This window comes from Elephantulus edwardii, unplaced genomic scaffold (assembly GCF_000299155.1).
Source record: "Elephantulus edwardii isolate Elephantulus edwardi_28Jun2011 unplaced genomic scaffold, EleEdw1.0 scaffold00001, whole genome shotgun sequence".
Lineage (NCBI taxonomy): Eukaryota > Metazoa > Chordata > Mammalia > Macroscelidea > Macroscelididae > Elephantulus > Elephantulus edwardii.
Genome location: NW_006399751.1, coordinates 45,962,737 through 45,981,719, shown reverse-complemented (window position 1 = coordinate 45,981,719; position 18,983 = coordinate 45,962,737). Strand labels below are relative to the sequence as shown.

General features: G+C 43.9%; 1 protein-coding gene across 2 annotated transcripts in view; it reads left to right on the top strand.

The window, feature by feature from the left end:
* Positions 1 to 6: 6 nt before the first annotated feature.
* Positions 7 to 18,983, top strand: part of ITGA6 (integrin, alpha 6) — an 86,030-nt gene continuing 67,053 nt past the window's right edge. For both annotated transcript variants that reach the window (XM_006878833.1, XM_006878832.1), the window contains exon 1: positions 7 to 378. In XM_006878833.1, coding sequence (XP_006878895.1) covers positions 185 to 378 — 194 coding nt within the window. In that variant the 5' untranslated portion in view covers positions 7 to 184. The remainder of the gene's footprint in view (positions 379 to 18,983) is intronic.

Below are 18,983 nucleotides of genomic sequence, written 5' to 3'. Positions count from 1 at the left end.
GGGCTCATTCAGCGGCCGGAGCTGCTGGCGAGGGGGAGAGCGACCCACCCGGGGGTGGGGCCGGGCGTCGGGGAGAGAGGAGCAAAGGTGGCCGCAGCCGGCGTGGCAGCAGCAAGGCGGCAGCTCAGACCCGGAACCAGCCCCGAGTGCCCCGCGGCGGCTGCACGTCCCGGCTCCCCTCCCCATGCGCCCGCCCATGGCGGCCACGGGGCAGCTGTGGCTGCTTTACCTGTCGGCGGGGCTCCTGCCTCGGCTCGGCGCCGCCTTCAACTTGGACACCCGCGAGGACAATGTGATCCAGAAATCTGGGGAGCCCGGGAGTCTCTTCGGCTTCTCCCTGGCCATGCACTGGCAGCTGCAGCCCGAGGACAAGCGGCTGTGAGTTTCTTGACTCTTCCTCCCCCTACCGGGGCGCCGGCCCGCGCGCCAGCGAGGAGGGGCGAGGGCGCGTCCCGCTCCCGCCCGCCTGGCGCGCCCCGGGGCCCGCAACCACCCTTCCCTGCGCGCGGGGCTCCGCCGGCCCGAGGTGTTCGCGGGGCCCACGGGGAGCGGCCGGTACCCGGCCAGCCGCGCCCGCTGCCTGCGCGTCCCACTCCTGGGAAAAAGGCGATCCCAGGGGCCGACCCCTTGCGCCCGCCGCCCGAGTCCCTTTACCAGGCGCGGCTGTCCTCAGCCCCCGGAGAGTTCATTGCATTCCCACCCCCACCCCCCGAACACAATGTTTTCCCCTCGTCTTTTCCACTGGGTTGTTTGCTGGGAACCCGGCAGGTGGCACGCTTTGCTGAGCTTCACGTGCATGTTTCGGGCGGAGGTGGCGTGTTAGGGTCACGGAATCGCTGCTGTGGGGCTGGCAGTGTTGTATCAGAAAGCTCCAGGCCTTTCCACTACTCGCGGAACACCCTGCCCTGCCGCCCCGCTGAAGTTGGAGAGCCACTTTCCCTCATCCTCCGCGTGGCTTCCCTCATTGGGCTGGCGCTCCAGTATAAAAAATGTTGGCAACGGCGCCCTTTCTTCCCTCCTAAGATGGATTTAACCGAGCACCTGTTCGACAGTACTGATCAACTGAGAAAACAAATCCTTCTGAGCGGTGTGCTCGGACCCCCTCCCAGCCCCCAAAGCGCCCGGCAGCATCCGAGACCCGCGGGGCCTCTGTTGTTGGGCGGGCGCAGCCCGGGGGTTAAAGCAAAATGTCCGGTTGGAGCCCGGGCTTTGCAAACAAAATTTGCAAGTGACAACCCCTCACCGGAGCAATGTTGGACCCCCGAGAAAGTGGAAGCCGGCACTCTTGGCCTCTCTTTTTCTGATTTCGAATAACTGAAAGTGCTAGGTTCCCACATGATCTGACTATTTAGGCTTGGAGGGGATATTTTTGAAGTTTAATCGCCTTAAATGTTGCACTGCATTTTTGATCGGTGGTACCAAAAAATGAACTAATAACAAGAGTCTCCCCCTCTCTCCCCCCGCGTCACCCCCAGAGGCCCTTAGTTGAACTGAGGCCCTTCCGGGACCAACAGACCAGAGAAAGCAAAGTGTAGCGTTGGTAGAGAGAGGACTTTGTGTGTGAAGAGAGAGGTGAATGGAATTTTCAAGTTTGAGGAAACGTCTTGATTGCAGCAGTTAAGAGCTTTGGAATTTGTGAATGTGTGTGCCCCTGAATCTTAGGTTTTCTTTTTCCCTCGCATAACACCTGCTGGGTCTGCATGATTGGCCAGCTGCTTAAACTCTGCTCTGTCTCAGTAGAAAGAATTGTTAAGCTGTAAATCTGGAATGAAAAGTGGTTTTTGTTAACTCAATTAATGGATGAGGTTTTATGTCTCTGAACACTTAGGGGGTATGGAGTAGTTCACCCACCCACGTGGAGAATTTTAATTTAGTACAGCGTTGTGAGTGGTGTCCCCTCAGGGAACAGCTTCTTTTTGGCATTCTCGGCACCAAAGTCCTACTGAAGCAGATGATGGCTTGAAATTCTTATGTAGCAGAATTTGTGGAGGAGAAATACTGGGGCAACAAAATGTCCTTGGAATGGAAATTTGCAAAACGTGACTTTAGCCAAGAATCTCTGTTGTCACAAGGTTAGCAGTGTGCTTGCTAAAACTTGTTACTGCTGGTGAACTGCTCTGGGATTAAAACTGCTGAGAGTTCTCCCTAAAGTAGGATTAGAAGCCTTGTGGTTGAGGTCTGAATGTCTTCTAGCAATGCCGTCCTTAGAGACTGCAGAGGGGAGAGTAGCAGATCAGATCCTGGGCTGGGGAGAGACCCAGCTAAGGAACTGGGTATCTTTCCCAAGCACCTAAGGTAGCGAGTAGCGAGTGATTGCACTTGGGGCCTGTGATTTATGTCAGGTGCTATTTACATAAAATCTTTCAGTTGCAGGAGCAGCATTGGCCCTCTCAGGGGAACCAGTATGCTCAGGTCAGGTCACATCAGTTGTCACCTTTGAAAATAAACAATGTGGGTATCAGTGACAGAGCCTCTGAACTCCTAGAGGGTTTTGGGAAGCTGGTGGGAATGAGATCTGAGCTCAAATTCCTACACAAGATTTAGCAACTCTTACCAACTCTTACTTTAATTTCCATGGACCTTAGTTTCCCTATCTGCAAAATGGATATAATTTTGCTTTTTAATAAGGGAACTCTGGTGGCCTAGAGGGTATAGAGTTGCACTGCCAGCTCAGAGGCAAGTGGTTCAAATCCACCACCTCAGGATATAGATGAGCAATCTCCTGTGAATTTACAAACTCCAAAAACCCAGTGGAAGATCAGCTATGAGTCTGATCTAAGTAGATGTCAATGAGTGTGCATTTTAATGGTATTGTGAAGATTAAGCAATACCATGTAAAGTTCCTGGCCTGAGTTCCTACTGTGCTCTGTGGAGTCAATTTCCGCTCATAATGACCCAATGGAACCTGCCCCATAGCATTCCTAGGCTGTAATCTTGTAGCACATTGCCAGGTCTTTTCTTCCGTGTGACTCTAGTGGATTCTAACCTCTGACCTTTCTTAGCAGCTGAGTGCTTAAGCTTTGTGCCACCAGGACTGCTTGAGTTCTGCTATATAAAGTGTTAAACAACCAGGGAGTCTAAGCCTGCCTGAGAGTAATATCCAAGCGAACCGAAAATTGCTCTAGTGTTTTAAACTCTCCATCACCTTTATAAACTCTTCTTTCAAAGCAGTTTAACTTTAGTCTTAACCAGACTTGTAACAAAAGTAAACTAACTGAACAAAGGATTTTCTTGAGGGAGAAGAACTAAGATATCAAAGATGTATAGGAATGCTCTGTTAAAGAAAGCCCATCAGTTTTTGGTGGGGTAAATGTTCTGTAATGCTAATTAAATATTTAATAACATCATCAACTCAAGTTAAAATTTCATAACAGAATAATAGTGATCAGAGGAGTGTAAAACCTGTTGGATGTTCTTCAGACTTTGAGTTCTTCAAACTCCACTAGAGACAAGAAACTTCATTTAGATTTATATCAAAGCAGTTGTAAACTCCAAGAGATTATTAGATGGCTGGTCGAATTACTGAGGTCAGGGCTGAGCAAGCTGGAAATGTTAATTCCTCTTAGGTAAGTAAGGCTGAGTCATCCTCAGAGGCAGAAGGAATATGATGATTTCTACAGGTATGTCCATTCTGTGAGTCATCACTCTTGGCTCTTGTGAAAAGAGCTGGGTCTGTGATTACAGGCAGGAAAGCTAGCAAGAGGAGGAAGAAGAGAAGGGAAATTCTGGATTTCTCCCAGTCTTTACTTTTCATTTTGGGACCTCTCTGAAAACCATCTTTCAGAGGGTTTTCAAACCTGTTGCTTCTGTTCTGACTCTGCTGTGCTAGCCTTTGCTTTTCTCAGGCTGATGATACTCCACCTTTTAAAAAAATAACCATTTTCTGAATTAGATGTCATCTAATCCAACTGCTTCTCTTGACATGAGGAAGGAATTTGAAGCCCTGGTTCTGGAATGACATACCCAGAGTCTCACAACTGTGTAAGCAGAATCTTCACAGATTCTGGATGTGGACTTGGTACTTCCATCTTGTACACATGCCATCTCTTAAAGCAAAAGTCCGAAATGCCCTTCACACAGGGAGAAATTGGCCAGCATCTGAGTTTTAGAAACATACTGAATGGCATTGATTTATTAAACAGCTTCATGTCTGGGCCAGGGCAATCCATTTAAATGTCTTGCACTTGGACTCTCTTCCTGCGGACCCTTATTCCATCTGGCATCCCGTCACCCTCTGGGTCCTTCCTTTGCGTGCCCCTTTTGGCCCCACCCTTCATCTTCATTCGGAAAAAACCCCATGAGGTGTGTCTGCGAGCCAACCAGGGATCAGAGCCGTGTCCAGGATGTGTAGCTAAGCACTTACTTCCTTGCACTCACCCTGTCAGAGTGCCATGTGGCCATCGGCCATCTTCTAGGTACTATGCTTGGTCACCTTGCCTCCTGAGAATGGAGACAAACAGACCTGTGAACTTAGAGGAGGTCTCAGAGGACTTTGGAAATTCATAGGACTCTGCAAGAAAGTGACTGGTTTATTTTTAACACAGGCTGATGTTAAGACTAAGTAATGACTTAGGGTTGGAGAACAGGGTCAAGAGAGTATCCATATGGTATAAATACTTAGTCAGGCTCCTGTGATACTCCCCACTCTTTTATAAAAAGCACTTTTTCTATGTCCTTAGTTATAGAGACTCCATTTTAGCATTAACAACATTGATTTAATTTAAGCTTTATGACCACATAGCACAGGAACAATGACATACAGTTCCCCGTGCACCTTTGTTCAACATATGTTAGTGGACCGTGTGACCAGTGAATTGGCATTTTCCAAAGGGATAGTGGAGCAAAACAGAAAATACTATCATACACTTAGATGAAGGGTCAGTTGTGCCGGAAATACTGGTTAGTTCTGCTGTGGCCTATCTTGTATTGTTGTTGAGTTGGAATCGACCCATAGCTGAGCCTCCAGCAGATTTTTGAGGTAGTTTAATCACAAGGGGGAGGTTGCCCATTTTTCTCCTGCAGAGCAGCTGGTGGATTGGAACCTCATTCCTTTAGTGTATTACAGCTCAGCTTCTTACCACTAGGCTACCAGTGCTTCCTGGTTTGACTTACAGAGAAGACATGATGTCTCAAGGACCAGATCAACTATTTCTGGGTAAATGCCATTCTACACTCTAGCAGTTACTTCTTCCTTTGAGCTATTAAATGTCTGTAATACTTCGTATCATGTGATTAGTTGGCAGTTTGAGTGTGTTGTGTTTGACTGATCCACCATTTTCAGGGTAGGATTCAGTCCTTCACAACTAGATTATAGGTTAGGCGAGGGGCAGGAGTCTTAGGCTTATTTCTTTGCCTGATAGCAACTAGCGTGTGCCTTGCAACTACAATAGTCATATCATACACTCAATTTAACTTGTGAAACCAACTCTTTCTGTAAAGGGTAGAGATAGGGAGAAATCCCTTGATTTAACCCTTTGCCCTCTCCCGTTTAAAGTAGGCCTTGGTCTCTGCTGCCCCGAGGCAAAGGAAAGCTATAGTCATGATTTAAAAGAGACCTGTGAGACATTCATTTAAGGTCTCGGAGTTTTCAGGGCCAAGTCCAAGCTAAGGGATTTTGTTGAGTGATGTTTAACTATACTAAACTCTTGCTTGGGAAACAGAATAGAGCTTAACCCCAGAAGTACTGGTAGACCTCTTCTCCAGTGGGTACTTGGGATTTGTTTGCTGGTTGTTAAAATGAAGCTAGTAAAGGATAGTGATCGGAACAGAGCTCATGAAGGTAGTCTGACAAGGACATCAGGGTCAAAATGGGAGAAAGGACACGAGGAGACTTTATGAACTGATTGGTTATCAAAGGTGGTGGTGTTAGGAGCTGCCAAGCCGATTCTGAGTCATAGTGACTCTGTGCACCAGATTGAAGCACGGCCCAATCCTGCACCATCGTCAGTCGTTGCTGGGCTTGGGCCTGTTATTGTAGCCACTGTGCCCATCCATACCACTGAGGAACTCTTTCACTGGTCTTCTGCATAAGGGAACATATATTTAACTATTTCGATGGAGGTGAGGAGGCTGCTCACCTACTACAGTGGAGATGCTGAGAGCCGTGGAATGGACACCTGCACGGAACACGTTTCTAAGCCAGAGTGTCAACATGCTAAGTAACAGCCCCACCAGCCTCCTGGAAGGAAGGTAAAAACTGACCTCGGTAGTAGCGAGTAGGAGGAATTCCCCATTGCGTGTCTTCCCCTTCTGTGCATACTTACCACTTTAGAATCAATAACTTTCTATCTGTAGAAATTTGGGGATTCTTACTGGTCATCAGGGTAACTTGGGGAATTTTTTCAATGGAAAATAGGATTCTAGGCTAAGCCCAAGATCAGTTGTGTCAATTTTGGTGGTTGTTATCCAAGAAGCTCTTAAAGTTACTTAGATCTGGGAGTAGGATCTGGAATGAATGATATTTTTTTTTCTGGTTTGTTTGCACAGAGGAATGATGAAGCAGTTAAGAGTGAAAACTAGAACTAGACTGTTTGTACCATCAAAGTGGGTTGCTCTCCTTCTCCTCATTGAGTGTGTGCCCCACGCACAACAGAATGAAATGTTGCCAGCTACTGTGCCAACTTCATGCTCGTTGCCATGCTTTCATCTATTGTTGAGACCCATAGGGCTTTCACTGGCGACTTTTCAGAAACAGGTTGCCATGCTTTTCATCCTAAAGTATCTTGATCTGGAAGCTCTCTTGAAACCTGCACACCATGGGGCGATCCTGCTGAGATTGAAAACCTTCTGGCAAAGCATCGAGCATCATAGCAACATGAGGTCATGTCGGTACAACTAGGGGGTGGTAGCAAACCTGGAATCAAACCCGCTGTGACACCATAGCCTGCACACAGAGTCTCTGCCTGCTTCCTCAGCTGTCAAGTGAGGATAGGGGTAAGCACTTTGTGTTTGTTAAAAGACCCGCGTTGTTAGGAGGTGAGAGGTCCCAGTGTCAGGGCAGAGTTGGCCTTAAATCCACACCTTCCGTGCTTCTCAGCATGCACTGTGCTTGTACTTTTCCTGTTGGGTTTGGTTTCCAAAATTTATAAATGTATTCTTCCATTCTGTTCTATAGTTACTACATGCTTGAAAAGTACATCTCAGAACAGTCAAGCATGGTAGCCTTTAGGGAGCTGCCAAGAGGTAGGCAAATAGCAGCTTTTCAGTCCTCAGTGGAGCTGACCGGTGGTCGATGAGGAGGTTCTTGAGAGGTGGTGCTTGTGCATGGTGTCCGGCTGGAGGGCAGATGGTACTGCTTCATGACGGAGCTTTTCATTAGGATTACCGGCTGGCTGGGTTCTAGGCCTTCTCAGACCTCTGTGAGAAATTACCCCTGTTCCCCATTCCTGAGAGCCCAGGTAAATCCAGGATAGAATGATGAGAATTTAAATTTCTTAGAACCTCTTAGATGATGTTAACATGTGGTAGGAAGGAACTCAACCAGCTAGATATCTGATTGTTGATGATACAGCTACCCAAGTTTGTAAGACATTTGGATAAAGTGTAAAAACCGATTTCTCAGCAGCTTTTTGCTCGTTGAACTTTTGGAACTAAACTAAGAGGCTAATAATTAGCCCTAAACTGGGACAGATGGATAGATGGGTTCTTTACCAGTACTGGCCCCTGTGTGACTTAGAATAGGGCCGATTACTCACAATCTAATCTGCTACAGTCCGGCCTCTGCAGAGCAATTCCACATCAGTTGACTAGTTCCCTTGTTATCGTGTTTGCAAAATTGATGTTTGCAAACTGGTTCTGATGTTTTCAGCATTGCAGGACGCCCTCTTCACTTCATGTGGGAACAAGGTCCTGGCTGCCACGCTCCCTTCTCATTCCAGATTAGCAAAGGAACCTCTTAAAAAGCTTTTAGGTCTCTGAAAGCAGTAAACTGGTAAAGCAGAACAAGAAGCCGTGGGGAAGTGCCACTGATGCAGAGGATCAAAACAAGTGGCAAGGGGTTGTGGATATCTGCTCACGTGCTGTTGCTTTGCCAACCAGCTCCATATACAATCTCAAAACTTACTTTTTTTTTTTTAAAGCCACTTCAAACACAGTTTAAGAAGAACCTTTTAGGGAAATGTGCTTTCCAAGCCTAAATATATAGAAATAAAAATAAACTTTGGAATAATTTGAAAGCGACCTATTGCTTAGCGAGATGAAGAATAAATAAAGCTGAGGGCGATGCCCATTTCCTGCAAAGTCTGTGTATGTGATATCAGTATCACTATGGTTTGTTCACTTTGAAAAGGACATTCATTGGCACTGAGGTTGTATTAATTGTGTGCGTGTAATAAACAGAGTCTTAGGTTAGGCTGTCACTGAACTGAAAGCCTCTTGAACCAGATAACCCCATTAAAAGCACCAGTTGTGGTCTACTGTATTCCAAATCCTGGTGTCCCCACGTGGACGAGAGTACAGCAGTGCACTGTGGGATTTTCAGTGGCTGGTCTCTTGGAAATGAATCAGCAAATCTTTCTTCTTTGGCACCGCTGTGCAGGCTTGACCCGTGAGTGGCCTTTTCGTTAATAGCCGAGCACATTAGCTGTTTGCATCATTTGCATCACCCAGAGACTCCCAGTAACTCCTTCATTCACCCAGAATCAGGAGAGAATCCTGGAAATATTGCCATGATCAGGGTATCCGTGCTTTCTGGTCTTGATAAAGCAAAGTCATGAACACTTAACAAGAAGATCCTCGTCAAAGTGATGGCAGCTAAGAGTGTGGAATGGCTGTGTCCTGGTGTCGTCATAACATGTGTGTGGAGCTGCCTTGTCTTCTCCTCCTTCCTGTCTGAAGACAGTCACAGACCTTCCCCAAGTCCTTTTCCCATGGACAACTCTCATCCCCGACCCTCGAGCTGGTGGTACAGTTGTCTGTTCCTTCAGAATCTAAGTAGTTTTGATGCTATGAAGTATAAATGGTTAGAATTCTACGACAGATTGGGGTCGGTAGGCAGCTGATGTTCAAAATACCTACGGGGAGAACGTGAGATTGAACACCTGGTGATTGGACGTGAGAATTTCAGCTTTGCCGTTATATTTCTTATCTATTTCAAAGAAATAGATTTTTTATTCTCATTAAGCATGACAAAGAAGTAAAACTTAAGAGTGTAAAACTGTAAAAGTAAAACTAGGTGTGTGTCCTAGACCTTCTAGAGAAGCCATCACCAGTGCCTCTGGGCTTTTCTGCAGATGTTCATTCAGCAGATAATCATTGAACATCTGTGTCCTAAGTGATGTTCAAATATTGGATAAAGAATGGCAGACAGAATAGGCAAAAATCCCTGCTTCTATTTTGGTAGAGGAGACAATAAGTAAGATAAATAGGTGTCTTAAATAGTAATCAGTGACATAGGGAAATCAAGTGGATGGCTAAGAAGGTGGGGTTGGAATTGGGTGTGATGGCAGCAGGACAGCCAGGGAGGTCTTCACTGAGGAGGGAAGGCTTCGGGTCATGTTAATAGAGGAAAACAGCCCTGGCAAAGAGCAGGCACTTGTAGAATATACCTGTTATGTTCAGGAACAGCAGAGATGCCAGTAGAATATATGATAACATGACTTTTCAAGGGCAAGAATGGAAGTTGTGTGCCCTCAAGTGGCTTACCACTTACAGGAAGTTGTGTTGTTGTGTGCCGTCACGTTGGAACCAACCCATAGCTAACCCTCCAGTGGATTTTCAGAGGTATAATCGCGCAGGAGGAGAATACCCATCCTTCTGTGGAACATCTGGTGGATTCAGGTCATGTACCTTTGGGAGTAGTGCGGATTCCTAACCAGAAGGCCATCAAAGCTCCCTTACAGGAAGTAGTGATACTAATTAGAAGTCACTGGCAAAGATAGGCAAGAAATGATGGTGGTTTTGGCCAAGGTGGCTGAAGTTGAAGGTAATGAGAAGTGATTGGGTTCTGGATGTATTTTAAAAGTAGTATCAATAGAATTTCTTACGGATTGATTGTTGGATCAGAGAACAGTGGAAAAGAATGGCTTCCAGGAGCAACTAGGAGGGTGGAGTTGCCATAGAATGTTTGAGGAAGACATGGGAGGGAAGAATTGGGAAAGAGGAGGAGTTCTGTTTTAGACCTTTTCAGCTCTCTCAACATCTAAATGAAATTTTGTGCAGTTAAGTAAAAGTCTTACATTTGATTAAAGAAATTTAGACTGGAGATGCAGTCAGCTTCTCGATGTGTTTAGGGTGATAGACTAAAATCATCAAGGGAGTAAGGACTGCATGTAGCCCAGCACAGGAGATGGGGATGAATGGCTCCCTGGAGATAAGATACTGTAGATGCCACATGCTGAAGGTGTTTTGTGGAGGCATCAGTTGTGTGAAATGATCCTGAAAGTTGACCTCTAGATGACCAGCATGGAGGTCTCTGAGCATCTTATCCAGGAAGGACTTTAGAGAGCTGCAAACAGTTTACTAATTGGAATGGATTGAGGAGGAAATGAGAAGACATTAGAGAGAGGTTATAGAAATGCTTAAAGTGTTTTCTTTTAAGATGATAGAAAATGGTAATGAGGTTGTTTCCTGAAGAGATTGATTCAGTAGAGAAGGAAGGTTTGTGCACTAGAGAGGAATTGCTGGAGTGATGTCTGTGAGAAGGATGTACCGGTGGAAGGTTAGTACAGCTGTTGGAGTGTGAGTAGCTCATCATAGTTATGGGGGAAGAATAAAGGGACACAAGGAAAATGGTTGTTGTCCTGGGAGAAAGTTGTATTTTTTTCAGATTGTTTCTCATCTCTCAGTGAAATAATAAGCAAGGCCTCTAGACATAAGTTGCTGACCACTTGTCCTTCTAGTGCCTTACAGGAGTAAGAACTGTTCTAGAAGCATATGGATGTGGGATTGGATCCCAGCTTCTTCACTTGCTATTGCTTTGACCTTGGATAATTCTTCTAATCAATAAAGTGGAGATACTAATAGTACTTAGTGCATAGGATAATGAAGATTACGATAAAACAAATTACAAAGCCCCTAAAAATAGAACATGAGAGTAATTCTTTGCAGATATTTTTGCAGCTATGTTCCTTTGCATTCTACTGAACTCCAAAAATGACCCTTTTGGGAGAATAGATCAAACAAAGGTTGAATTGCCCTCTGGGACACCTACCACTAACTGTACAGTGGGGTAAGGTCACAGGTAGGTGGGACTTGTAACATTGTTTATTAAAAAAAGAGGACAAGAGGAAATAGGGTATGTAGAAGAAGAGAAAGTGGCAACATTTCCAAGCCCTTTAAAGAACCATTCACATGCAGAATGGTGAAATAGCAAATGTTTTGTTACATTCATAATTACCACAGTTTAAAAGCAAAATAAATGTGTCTCTGGTTTCTTGTGGTATAGTTGAGCTACTGAGAACCGTAGCTCTTGTTTTGTTAAAATCTTACATAGCTTGTTTTGGATAGGTGGCATCCTTTTCCAATGTTGGCATATCTGCAGCCCCAGAATTTGCTACTGTCTTAAATGGTACAGGCACCTGGTGTCCTCCAGCCCAGGGAGACACTTGGACCTTGCACATTAGACCTGTATTATGCAGTGGAGGTGGACAGTGAGAAACACAGGAGAGCTATGGCCTCGTTTCCTGTTCCTGCTGCCCTGGTCGATGGTTCTTGTAATCCTCATCAGTATATACAGTGTTTCACCGTATTGTTGAATAAAAATGATGAATAGCCTTGTTAAAATGTCAGGAATGTGGAAAATGAGGCTAAGTCAGCACTTTGGGTTTTAAAATAACTGTCAGTTTTCAATCTCTTCTTTCATGCTAAGTGGCTTAGGCAAGGGGAGGGAGCAGGGCTTCAGATAAATCTACATTCTAAAGGAAGTGGAATCTCTTTGAAATGATGTAAGAATGTGAGTCATCTTGACTTTTGCATCCTTTCCCCTGGGATGTGCCACATATTAAACCAAGTACCTCTGCTTGAGGTGGCATGGTAGAGTGAAATTATGAGCAAGGTTTTCATATTAAACCCCAAGCACTAAAGCTGTTTGAAGAGTTAGATGGCCGTTTCACCTATGCCATATATTCACTTTCTTCTGCCGATCAGTTGTTATTGTTATGTGCCATCAAGTCACTTGCTACTCATAGCGACCCTATGTACAACAGGCCTAAACCCTGCTCTATCCTGTGCCAATCGCACTGCCTCTGACACACCCATCCCGATTACCCCAGTCACTGAATCAATCCATCTCATAGAGGGCCTTCCCCTCCTACACTGTCCCTCCACCCTCCCAAGCATGATGTCCCTCTTCAAGGACCTGTCCCTCCTTACAACATGTCCAAAGTATGTCAGACGAAGCCCCGGAATCCTTGCCTCCAAGGATTAACCCTCCCCAGGATGAATCTGTTTGTTTTCTTGGCAGTCCATGGTACATTCAATACTCTTATCCAGCACCAGCTCAAAGGCATCAATTCACCTTCTATCCTCCCTAGTCATTGTCCAATTCTCTGATGCATAACAAGTGATTGCAAAGACCATGGACTGTATCAGACGCACCTTAGTCTCCAGAGACACACCGTTGCTCTTGAGTACTTTAGAGAGGTCCCTAACAGCAGACTTTCCCATCGCCAATCAGTGCTTTTGTAAAATTGGTTGAGGAGCCCTGACCAGCTAAGTCTCGGAATTCTTCATGTCAGCTTTGGTTAGCCTTTCTTGATGTATTGGTGTGCATATAAGATAACACCTGTTTGCTCTTTTGACCTAACCAGATACTCTCAATATGGAAGGATGGACATTATTTCTATTTGTTTAGGAGTGTGTTTGTTGTTTTTCCTTTTCTTTTATATTAATTTTAATGAAAGTTTACAGAGACGTAGGGTTTCCATTCATTCATTGTTGCACTTTTCTCCCTGCCCACCCATCCACCCAATTGGCTCTTCTCTTTTAAAAGTAAAAGTTATGCAGTCCCTCCCCTCAAGTCTACTCCACTATGCAGCCTTCACTCTGGATTCCTGTCATGACAATAATACCTAATTATATATCCCTTTTAAACAGTTCTCTCCCTTATCTGTTTCAATGCAGCATACATTATTTATCCCCTCTTTCTCAATCTATCCCCAACCTGATGTCAGTTCGCTTTACAACAGTGGCACTAGGCAGTATTTGTCCTTTTGTGACTGAGATATTTCACTTGGCATAATGTCCTCCAGGATCACCCATTTTTAATAATATTGCATGAGTTCCTTGTTTTTCAATGCTGCATAGTATTCCATTGTGTGACTATACCACAGCTTCTCTATCCATTCGTTTGTTGATGGGCACTTGGGTTGTTTCCAACTCTTTGCTATTGTGAAAAAAGCTGCAATAAACCATGGGTATGTATATATCTGCTTGGGTTGCAGTTATGGTTTCTTTAGGGTATATTCCCAGTAGTGGAATTGCTGGGTCAAATGGTGTTTTTATTTACAACTTTTTGAGAAAGCACGATATTACCTTCCATAGTGGTTGAACCATTTTACACTCCCACCAACAAACAGTGAATAAGGGTTGCAATTTCTCCACAACCTCTCCAGCATTTGATCATCTCACCCCAGTAAGAATAGCAACATTTAACAGAGCAGCAAACATCAAATGCTGGTGAGGTTGCCGTTTGGGAGTTTCCTAAGAGCATGAATCTTAAAATTTTCAGTTCAAGTCAGAAACACAGATGAATGCCCATTGTATATTTGTCAAGCTTTCTGAGTTGAATTAATTCCCCAAATGCATTAAAGACTGATTGCTTTCTCGCATTGCCTATATCTTGTCTGTCTCTATTATTGTTGTTGAGTCAAAACTGACTCATAGGAGGCCCTTCAGGGAGCTTTCGAGGGCTGTAAATTGCATGAAGGAGATTCTCCATCTTTCTTCCTCAGAGCTGCAGGTGAATCTGAACTGCCAGAGCGTCACCCTGCCTTTGGGTTAGCAGCACAACTCCCCAAGGGGTAAATCATTCGGAGTTCCTGACTCCTAGCAATCTGTACAAAGGGAGGAAACCCTGCGCAGTCCTGAACCGTCCTCACAATCACAAGAGTCTGCCAGTTTGTTGTACTGTGGTGGTTTGCATGTTACTGTCATGCTGGATTCTATGCCACCAGTGTTTCAGATACCCACAGGATTACCAGCCAATTTCAATGGAGCTTCCAGACTAAACTAGAGTAGGCAATTGGCTATCTACTTCTCAAATACTAGGCCCTTGAAAACTCTTATTTATATCCTGGTAATTCCTAAGTTTGTTCTGGTGATGCCCAGAAATCTATGTAATCCATATTATGAAGCCATAAAATACTGATAAGATAAACTAAAAGTAATTGGATATAAAATTGCTAAATCATATACCAACTGATAAACTACAGTAAAATGGTAGCACTGGAATTAAACATTGAACAAATATATGATTATTGTTATTGTTGATTGCCTTCGAATCGAGCACGACTCATAGTGACCCTATGAACAAAAGACCTGAAACCTTAACTAGCATCGTTTCTCAAAGTTCATCGAGTTTCCAGAGGCCTATTGTTTAGGAAGTGCATGCCACTTCTGCTTCCAACAAATATATGGTAGATATGAAAATTCTGACTCAGTAGCGTACTCTGTGTGTGTGTGTGTGTGTGTGTGTGTGTGTGTGTGTTCCGTATTGGTAAAGGACTGTTGATGGTTGGGTTTTGCAGCTGTGGACCTGACTGCCACGAAACTTGGGCTCATCTTGAGTGTCATTGGAGAAACCCAGCTACTTTGTTCCATCATTTTGAGAAATTGAGCTAAAGGGGAAATGACAATGAATGAAGAACCAGACTGTCTCAGTTTCTCGGGTCTCCGTGGCTTGATGGCATCTAATGACAACCCCTAACTCTTGGTAGCTTAAAGTGAAACCGAGAGCAGTTTCAGTTGCATGGTGTGTTCAGGTTGAAGCTGAGGCTTTGATAATGACAATAGCACATTTACTGGTCGAAGTTCGGAAGGAAGTGTGTGTTTGTTCAGGGTACACCAAATTAGACTCAACAGCTGTCCCTTGTAAGGCCATCTTGGATGGTCTTGCAAACACTCGCCATGTTTACCACCCCCAAGCTTCCTTTAAAATTATGTTAATTGGGACTGGAGGTGTGCACCTTTTTCTGTGCCTAACATCTTTAACTTTCTAATAGTTAATTTCTCTTATCCATAGCGTATAGAATTTGGTTTATTTTATAAAGTGTCTGAGTAACTAGTGTCAAGTGTCAGGGACCCAGGACACAGTCTGTCTTGTTACCTCACTGTGCATGGTCACCCTCATAATCCAGGATGGTAGGTGAAGAAGGAGCAAAGGTTCACGCCCTAACTTTATGAGAGCTCTAGAAGGAGCAGTGCGACGCTTGAATGTGGACCCCACTTAGCATGACAGAGCTGCACAGGTACATCTAGCTTCATAGGTTGTTAAGTACCGTCAAGTATAACTCATCGCGACCCTGTGAACAACAGATCTGACCTTGTCCGATCCTGCATCATCCTTATCCTCAACACATTTGAGCCCACTGCCACAGACACTATCAGTCCGTCTTGTTCAGAGTGGTCTTCTGCTTCACTGACCTTCCATCTTTGTAAGCATGGATGTCCCTTTCCTCCTAACAACATGCCCAAGTATGTGGGATGAATCTTTGCCAGCCTTGCCTCCAAGGAGCGCTCTGGTTGTACTTTCTCTTAGACATATGTCTGTTCTTTTGGCAGTTCATGGGATATTTAACGTTCTTCTCCAGCATCACAACTCAAATCAGTCAATCTCCTGCTATTCGTTGTCCAGCTCTCAGATGCACAGCAGCTGAACAGACTGTGGCTCAAATCAGGTGTACCTTAGTCTTTAAATTGACATCATTGCTCTTTAGGACGTTGGAAAGATTTCTGACACCAGACTTTGCCAATGTTATACATCTTTTGATCTTCTAACTGCTAGTACCAAGAGTGTTGATTATGGACCCAGGTGGTCACAGGTCCAGCTCAAAATCCTTTTACTTTGGGAAACGAGAGGGAGCTCCTGTGGCCTAGTGAATAAGGAGTTGCACTTCCAACCCATAGGCACCTGATTTGAATCCACTCGCCGCTCCTTAAGAGAAAGTTGAGTAATCTCTTCCCACATGATTTGCAGCCTCTGAAAACCTGGAGGGTCAGCCATGAGTTGCTTTCAATTTGATGGGAGAACTGATAATGAGCAATAGCCAGCAGTCGCTGGTAAAATGCTTAAGCCTGGTGTTTCAGTTATCTCATTTAGAAAATAGATGATTCATTTCCTTTACAAGACACTGAAAAAATTCTATTTCCAAAGCTACTAGCGTTAACAAAATGGATATGATGACCTCTACCTGATATAGCTCTTTATATATCCTGTTTATCTTTCTGATTCTTGCTAAGAATGTTTTTATTGAAAAATGATGGAACTTGAAAAGTCACTGCTTTTCTTGTGAACGAGATACTCAAGCTTTTCAGAGATAATTTTTTTATAATAGTTCTTGACAGACTTGATGTGAAAATCAATTTGGTAATAAAAATTTGCATATTAAAATCAGTAGAAGTGAAAAGAAATTCATAATAAAGTCAACTGCGTTAATTTTAGTAGTAGACCAGAATTTTAAGTGCCGTTGAGTCACGTATGACTCATAGTGACCCTATGAACAAAAGATATGAATCCTGATATATAACTATTGTCACTTTTCTAATGTTCATAGTTTCCAAAGGCCTGTTGTTTAAGAAGTGGATGCTATATGGTGCCACTGTTGTAGAATGAGGCTGACATCGGGATGGGGGTAAGACTGAGAAAAACTGGATGAAATATGTTTACGGCATTGAAGTCTTTGGCGGAGAGAATATTTTATATTTTAGGGCATTATGTTTATCGTAAGAGTACGGAATGAGGGTTGCAGAGTGGATTATATTTGGGGGTTGGGGGATGTGTGTGGGGGATTGCGTACCAATGAGGGAGTTTTTCTTTTGCGTTTGAAGGAGAGGAGCAAACGGGGGGGGGGGCGGGGAGAGGGGTGCAACAATAAATGAATCCAAAATCTCTGTAGATGTTCATTGAAATGAAAAATAAATTTAAAAAATAAATAAATAAATAAATTGGATGCCAATCCTGCTACCAAGCCTGTCTTAATCTGGGTGCTCTACCAAACCCTTTATACCATAGATAACCATTACGGCATTTGACAAACCAGTGGCACAACGTTCAGTATCACAGCAACCCCAGGTTATCTCAGTATTGCAAACAGACCCACAAGTGCTATACCACTTAGAACAATGTTCTCCCCAAACAGCAGGCTCACGGGTAGCAGGCAGGAGGGCGCAATCAATTTTTAAATACAAAGGTGATAAATATATATGATTTTTAACAAAACAAATAATGACAGAACAGTTGATACCCAAGATTTTGTTAACATAGTGTGTAAGCTGATTGGTCACCTGGACAATCAGCTGTATGCTGGAAGCCTGAAGCCTCTCATTTAAGTCAATCAGGACTGGTGAGCGGACCTTTGTATTTAAAAGTTGGTTAGGCCTTGACTAAGTCTCCAGTTTGGGGGCTCATGTGTGAAGCAGTGGCATTCTAGAGGGTAGAGTTTCTTCATTTAGTGGAATGTATCTACTAGGTACTACAGAAATCAAGGATAGAATGTTGTCCCTGGTTAAAGCTACTTTATATATGATCTTATACTCGTTCTTTGAAAGGAAAATTCCTAGACTGGTCTTCTAAGAAGGACAAATTTGATTTGGCAACTGGAAAGTCAGGTGTCTGAGTGATAAACACAGGAAGTGATTAAATGCCACATAGGACAAGCTCCAGGAGCTGTTTTTTGAAACTGAAAGAACCAAAGTTGCCTAGAGACAATCATTGAAACTTGGACTTTTATTTTTTTATTTTCTTATTGCAATAAGTACCTGGATTTTATTATAACTGTTTGATCTCTTACTGGTATGAGTTGTTTGGTCAGTTTTACAATCCATTTCATCTAGTACTTTTATATTAAAGATTGTGTGTGTTGAGTCATTGAGTTTGAACTGACTCATAGCTGATCATCCAGCAGGTTTTCAGAGACTGTGAATCACATGGGAGGAGATTGTCCATCTTTCTCCCCTGGAGAAAGCTGATATTAGCTGTTTATTTATTTACATCCATCCTTTGTACTTGCTCCGTTGAAGTGGAATGCTTGGCCACTTAATATAGGGCAATCAATGACTTTTGTAATTTTGCATTGTTGTTGTTGTTGTTAGGTGCCTTCGAATCATAGACTACTCATAGCGATCCTGTGAACAGAAGACTTGAGCACTGTTCTTACATAGAGTTTCCGGAGGCAAGCCATTTTGGAAGTGGCTGCTGCTCCTGCTTCCAGGCTTGTTTTAGTTGGGGAGCTCCACAAAACACTGTCCACCATGGGTGCCCATTACCACGATTGGCACATCACTGTCACAGTGTTCAGCATCACAGCAACCATGAGTTACTTCTGTACAGCAACGCACAGACCAGTGCTAGCTATACCACCTAGAAGAATGTTTGATAGGAAAACAATTTTAACCCGTCCGAGGGTTAGATGTTAGATGCTAATTTTATTATTTTTTCTCAAGATGGAGCCCTGGTGGCATGAATTTCCCCGAGCCATTTATTTTAATTCAATAATTTGTATATATTTTCTTTTATATCATTAGTTCCAGTTGGTTAATGCTGTTAATTACAATGTCGCATTAGACTCCCATTGTATATGGGAGTTCCTTTCCTTTCATCCAACTTTTCTGTTCTTAATCTTTGCTCTCTTCTCCCCCTATTCTCATCCATATTAACTTCCATTACTACCTTGCTGCTTTAAAGAATGGCAATTCCAAACCACTAGCCACTCAGTCAGCTTCCAGAAAGATGCACAGACTGGTGTGGGGCAGTTCAGCTCTGGGCTCTGCCCCATGACTCTCTGTGAGTTGGAATCTACAGACAGCAGTAAACTGGATTTTATTTATTT